The sequence below is a fragment of the Suncus etruscus genome, chromosome 4, assembly GCF_024139225.1.
Source record: "Suncus etruscus isolate mSunEtr1 chromosome 4, mSunEtr1.pri.cur, whole genome shotgun sequence".
Classification (NCBI taxonomy): Eukaryota; Metazoa; Chordata; class Mammalia; order Eulipotyphla; family Soricidae; genus Suncus; species Suncus etruscus.
The window spans coordinates 121,548,090-121,554,590 of record NC_064851.1 but is presented as its reverse complement, the minus strand read 5'-3'; the positions used below and the strand labels follow the sequence as shown (position 1 = coordinate 121,554,590).

The 6,501-nt window shown below is 45.2% G+C and overlaps 1 protein-coding gene across 1 annotated transcript in view; it reads left to right on the top strand.

Moving 5' to 3' along the window:
* The first annotated feature begins 771 nt into the window (after positions 1-771).
* TLL1 (tolloid like 1) overlaps positions 772-6,501 on the top strand; it is a 244,932-nt gene continuing 239,202 nt past the window's right edge. The window contains exon 1 of the mRNA XM_049772340.1: positions 772-1,076. Coding sequence (XP_049628297.1) covers positions 905-1,076 — 172 coding nt within the window. The 5' untranslated portion in view covers positions 772-904. The remainder of the gene's footprint in view (positions 1,077-6,501) is intronic.

The window sequence follows — 6,501 nt, the reverse complement described above, 5'->3', positions numbered from 1 at the left end:
TAAAATCTGGAAACGGTCGGCGCAACTCGCGTGTCTTGTTTGTTTGTAGAAGGTTATCAAAAGGAGTCAGAGAAGACGCGGTGGCCCGGATCCTGACCCTGATTGTATGAATAAGTAAGCAGGATGCCAGTGATTGGGTTAGATGCTGCGAAGATTTTTTTTTCTTCTTAAGTTGGGAAGAGGGAAAGACAGCCTGGGCTAAGAGGCTAAGAGTTGGGGGGGAAGGAAGGCAGTGCATCCCCCCAAAAGCCTCACACTTTTATTTATTTATTTATTTATTTAATTTTTGCTCTCGTTGCCGTCAGGAGCTTTGTGGGCTTCGCAAGGCTTTTTTTTTTTTTTTTTTTTTTTTTAAAGGTCTGGCGACGGAGAAATGCCTGCCCCCCACCCCCTTCCTCGGTCTCCCCTTTCAGTTCAGATGTGTTGATGTGCAGATCGGATTCATCTTCCCCGAGCGGGCGCAGGCGGCAGCGGCAGCGGCAGCGGCAGCGGCGCGCGCTCGGCTGCCCGGTCCCAGCAGATACAGAGAAGACGCGGTGCAGGAGCCAGAGCTCCCGGGCCAGCTGAGCCCGCGGGGGGCGACGCTCCCCCGAGCCGCGGCCGCGGCAAGTTGGGGGGACCCGAGAAGGACGAGCCGGCCCGCAGCCTCCCTTCCCTGCCCACCGCCGGCAGCCGAGCGCCTTACCTGCCCCGCGCCCACCCCTCGCCAACTTCGCCCCGCCACTCGGGGGGAACCCGCAGGGGTCGTCCTCTCGGCCGTCCCGACCGCACCCCCGCATGTTTCCGGACACCTGAACCCCGGGGACCCTCAGAGGAGCCTCCCGGTGGGGGAAGAGGAACCCCGCGCCCCGCACAGCCGCACGCACCGCGGGCGCCGCACCTCCTTTGCGTCCTGGGGAGGAGGATGGGGCTGGAAGCGCTTTCCCCGAGGATGCTCGTGTGGCTGGTGGCCTCGGGGATTGTTCTGTACGGGGAACCCCGGGGCTGTGCCGCCGGCTTCGATTACGATTACACTTTGGAGGCGAACGAGGAGGACAAGGCGGCCACGATCGATTACAAGGACCCGTGCAAAGCCGGTAAGTGCGAGGCCAGGTGGGGAGGCGGCGCGCGCCCCCGGGGCTGCCGCGCCGGGTTTCCGCGGGTGGAGTTGGGGGGAACCTCACCTGTTCCCCTCGCGCTCTCGCGCCAGCCCCTCCTTCGCCTTCTCCTCCCCACTCTACTCCCCTCCACCGCTGCGGAGGCCGTAGTTGCCCCCGAGTTCTGTGCCAGAACTGTGCGAGATCGGGTGCCAGGCTCCGGTGTCTCAGGTTTGGGGGTGGGGTGGGCAAACGTTCTGAGTTTTCTTTCTCTCCACTCTCCACGAAACGAAACGAGCCCCCAAACAGCCCTGTGGGCTGAGGGGGTCTGCAACGGGGACCTCAGCAAGCTAAGGGCATCTTGGAAGGGGTCCCCCCAGCTTGTCTTTGTTTCCGGGCGCTGTTTCCCCAAGCGCTCGCCTGAGATCGAGCGGGCAGTTTTCCCCAGGAGGTAGGTGGGGATGGAGTTGGTACTCCCGGGACGCCTTGGCATCCGGATTTTGTCCCGAATTTCCAGGGGGGAACTCCGGGAGAGAAGGGGGATGGTGACCTTGGAAAGTTCGCAGGCTGCACGTTTCCAACTTCTGGTTTCCTGCCTGGGCTCACTCCCCTGGGAATGGCAATGGGATCTCTACCTCCCCAAGCTCTGCTTCTCCTAGGCGGTCCCCCCCGGAGCTCGCCCCAACCCTCTGTGCCTTTCTCCTACAGCTGCCCGGGGAATGGGAGGGTTGAGTGGGGCTGCGGGGTGCTCGTGTCTCAGCGCCGGAGCCGCTAGTGCGGGGGCCCAAGCTCAAGTGCGCCCAATGCCCTCCGGTGCGCCCACGCCCACGCCGGCTGCCACCGGAGCGCCTCATTGGCGCGGCACGCTGGAGTTCGAGGTGACCCGAATGCAACGCTGTGAACTCACGGAATTGGGAAGGAAGTTTAGACGGGCGTTGGGGGCGGACTCGGAGAGTTGTTGGGGAGCTGGTGGCACGTTCTGTCCCAGCGCAGAGGTGTGGGTTTTGGCGAGGTCCCAAGGAAGGGGCGTGCGCCTAAGGAGTCACCGCGCCTCGCTGCTTCTCCAATCTTGCCCGGTCGAGCTGTGACGGTGACAGCTATTTCTTAACTCACATAGTTCCATGAACTCCAGTCTAGTCTGAGAGGCGTCCACACACAAAGAAAACTGCAGGAAGACCCCCCTCCCTAACCCCATCTTGGACAACACCTGTGCAGACCTGGGGACACCTGGCTCCCTTAGGCTGGGTCTTGCCCTTTCTCCTCGATGTCTGGCTGCTGAAACACCAAACTTGAAGTAGTTCCCAAAGATGATTGATTAGTTGGGAAGTCCGAATTCTGAGTTGAAGGCACTTTAGTTATTTTATATATAATTTCCTTTTAGGCACCGCGGTTTACAGTGCTGTTAATGGTAAGATTCTTGCATAAGTCATTCTAGCACCAATTTCCACCACTCTTCTTTACTTCGAAGTGTTCACCTGTCACATTTGATGCTCAGTCTATGCCTTTCCCCAGGGCTTTGGAAGACAGCACTGCTCTGGATGGGGACAAATGGATAGGTAACTAGTGTTCGAGTTTGTATAAATCTGCAAACATTTAAATCAGAACATTTGTTTTTAAATAACTGGTTGAATGTCGTGACTTGCTTGTTTTAGGTAGGGTAGGAACAAGCATGCTATTTCTCCAGACTGACTAGGAGGAACATACAGCAGCTCTAATGTGTGAATAAGTCAATCAATTATCAACATGAAAATAACCTGAGAAATAATCTTCTAGGCGACGCCAATTAAAGTATGTTTCTGCCTTAAAAAAAAAAAAACAAGTTTAAATTCGCATGAGTACATTTAAGAAGCAGTACCGAAACAATCGTTAATATGTTTTCAAATGTAAGGTTGTCTTAGGCTCATTTTATATTAGAAATTTTTCAAAAGCAAATAAAGACCTGGTATTTTTTTCACTTTTCCTATTAAAGAATACTTTCAATACTAAAGTTTAAGTAGTTGGACTGTTCATTGAAACACCTCAAACATAAATGTTTATTTTCCTCAGCAAATTATCTAGAACAGGGTGGGGAAAGTCCAGCCTGTGAGCCTTGTAAGATCCATGAAATCTGGTTCTGGCCTGGTACCTGACCCGGGTTCCTGTCCTCAGCTGCCCACTGCCAGTCTGCCCTTATGATGACGTTATAAATATCCCACTGGTCCTTGGCAGAAAAAAAGTTTCCCACTTCTGATCAAGCAAGACAAATTTTTAATAGAATTTACTTTTTCCTTTTATGTTTTTTTAACATAACAGCCTAAGTTAAAACAATAACAAAACCAAATTTTAAATGGTTAGTCTTTCTTCCAATCTTTAAGAGTGTGTGTGTGTGTGTGTGTGTGTGTGTGTGTGTTTGTAGTGCATTGAAAGGGAAGTAAGGATAGCCAAAGTGGAAGCTTGAGAAGCAGTCTCAGATTCTGAGATCTCTTTTTAAATTATTGACCTTGCTTTTTTAATTTAGTGAAATGAAAGGCTTTAATTTACATCTTGGCTAGAGTGGCAAAATTTTAGTGCATCCCTTTTGGCACTGTATAAGACAAGTAAAAGTTGTAATAACAGGAAAAACATTAAGTAGTACATTGAAATCCCAAACAAGACTCAAAGAGGGGGTCATTAAAATAAGAAAGATCAGAATTGCTATGTAAAAGATAGCCAGGCAAAAGCCAGAAAGAGCTCCCTTCTTTTCCTGGGCATCTTTGAGCTGCCCATTCCAAGGCTCAGAGTGACATAAAGTTTACCTTTCTGACTTTCACTAATTTTCCAGATACTTCTCAGTTCTTTAGAGGCTTGATGTCATGATGATTAACATGATAGTTTATGGTTTCAAAGCATTTTGAATATGTTATTTCAGCTTAACCTGGCCACCCAATATGGTGAATTATGTTATTATTATTATTCTATAGATAAGAGAACAAATCTTAGGTGGGGTTAATTGCATTTGTGAAGATTACCCAGAAATTGATTCCAAGTCTCATGTATGCAAAGTCTGTCTGTGTTGAATGATTACACAGCATTCTTAGTTGGCCTGCTGGAGAACTTCCTAGAAATATCAGAGACATTCATCCAGTTGACCTGGAGTCTAGATTAATAGAAATCATGTCTGATACTAGTAAAATGAATAACAACATATGTATTATCTTTTCCAAAGCAATTTGAAAATAAAATCCTTGAGGACAGAGGTCAGAACTGATTGTTGAACATGGTTCTGGGTTGGAATGGATCACCATGGTTCAGGATCTGGTATGCCCTAAACAGCTTCTTAATATTTATAGATTCAAATTGAACTTCATCCCTCATATACAAGCTTCTATGCTAACCACGATCAAATGATACCCAAGGAAAAATAATCTTAATGCTTACTAGTTGAATATATAACATCAACATATTTGCCAAATGGAAAAATTTATGTGGCTATCAAAACATAGATTTTGGTTTTAGGAAGCCATAGAACATAAAGGAAAGCACACTAATTTCTCTGAATTTTGTATGGGAGAGTGTTTTGGGGGGATATAAGTGAAACTAAACAAGTCAGTACTGTACTGACTTAGCTATATATTTTTTAGCCAAATCCATTAGAACAGTCTATAGGTAATTAATATTTGTATAAATAGACACAAAGAAGCAGATAATTCAAAGGAGAGTCTGTCTTTGGGAAGAAAATGATGCTGATGCTGTAAATTTATATTTCTTTAAGTGTTATTCTGGTCTCTTAGCAAAGAAAGACTTTGTTAAGCCAACCCCTCAGAAAGTCATTCCAGAATCAAGTTTGAGGTGTCCCATTTCACTGTTGGGCTAAAGTACCAAGAGGTGTTAATCTGAGTATTTAGATCAATGAAAAGCCTGGGCTAATTCACTGTGCAAATTAATCTCAGGTCTGTCTGCAAATTCCCTGGGTCAGTAGAGACCTGTCAAAGCAAGACCACATTCACAAATGCTGCCCTGGCATATCTCCCTAAATATGTTTTCTTCCTTCTTTCTTTCCTCGAAGTGAGGGGATATAAGGAAAGCTCAGGAAATTGCATTTATTCTCCTAATATGAAAGATTGAAGAAATACTTGATTTGAATCATGAATATGAACTAATCTGGTCAGGTTAAGAGGTTATACAGTATTTTTCCCTTTTAGATAAAATGTATACCCTGTATGCTGAATAGATGTCTTTGTTTTTGAAAATCTAGGTATGGTTAAAGTTTAGTGAATTGCTGACTTTGCAAGGCTTTACAGAAATGGATATCTAAATTCTCCCAAATTCTTCTTTTTACTCTTTGTTATCATTAATGTCATTCTTGGGCTAATTTTCATAAAGTTGTTCTTTAAGATCCTGTCATTATCTTGTCCTTTACACAGTACTTTCTAGCTTCTTTGGCATTCTTCAGGATACTGGTTTTTGGTAATTGGTGTTCAGTCTTAGTCTACTTCATTCCTTCATAAACTTATATAACCAAGTGGCTGTTCGTTGGTCAGCACCTCTTCAGATTGCCAAACCCTTCTAATCAAAATGCAGTTGACAGAACTACTTCTCACCACATGTCTTTTTTTTTTTTCTTTTCATTTTTACTCCACTATCTTGAATACTTTCCTCTCTTCTTGCCTGTAGTGCCAACCCAGAAAATAAAATATAGGCTAAAATACAGGCTTTGTGAAGGAAATGGGTGAGGTATTACCTTCTATTGACTTGGATTCTCACTTTGATTTGCCAGTAATATGCTTTAGTTCATAGCTTGATAACCAATATCCTCTTCTTTTTTTGATCATTGGAATGGTTTCTGATTTTTTGGTGGGAATAAAACTGATTAATTTTTTCTTAAACACAGTCTTAGACTAAGCCAGTTCTAAATTTATTTTAGTTTATTGAGAATTTCCTGAAATCTCACTACTTTATTTTTTTTTTCAATCTCAGAAACGGGTAGTTGTATTTGCAAATACAAATTCTTAACTGGAGTTCTTTTCCTAGAGGAGCTTTGCAGTAATTTCTGGACTTCTGGCTTCCACATCCTTTCTTTGAAGTTCTCTGTGCAAGTTAAGGGTATTCAAGAAGGACTGGGGAGGTAGTCCAGGAAGTATGGCACTTGCTTTGTATGTTGTATGTGACAGACACTGATTTGATCCCCACCATCACATATGGTGCCTGAAACAGTGTTCAGTGAGGGCCAAAAACAAACACCAAACTAAACAATCTCCAAAAGCTGTTTCTGAAAATTAACATAGAATGTCACAGCTTTTCTCAGCTCCTGACAGCTCAGATTTCCACAAAAAAAAAAAAATCTCATGACAGTCATGTCTGGTCCATTCTAGTAAAACTATTGCCTTCTCCCATTGTATCAGTAGGAATCCTGATTTTATACCTCTTAGCAGCTTTCCCTCATTTAAAATTTATACCAGCTTGCCTG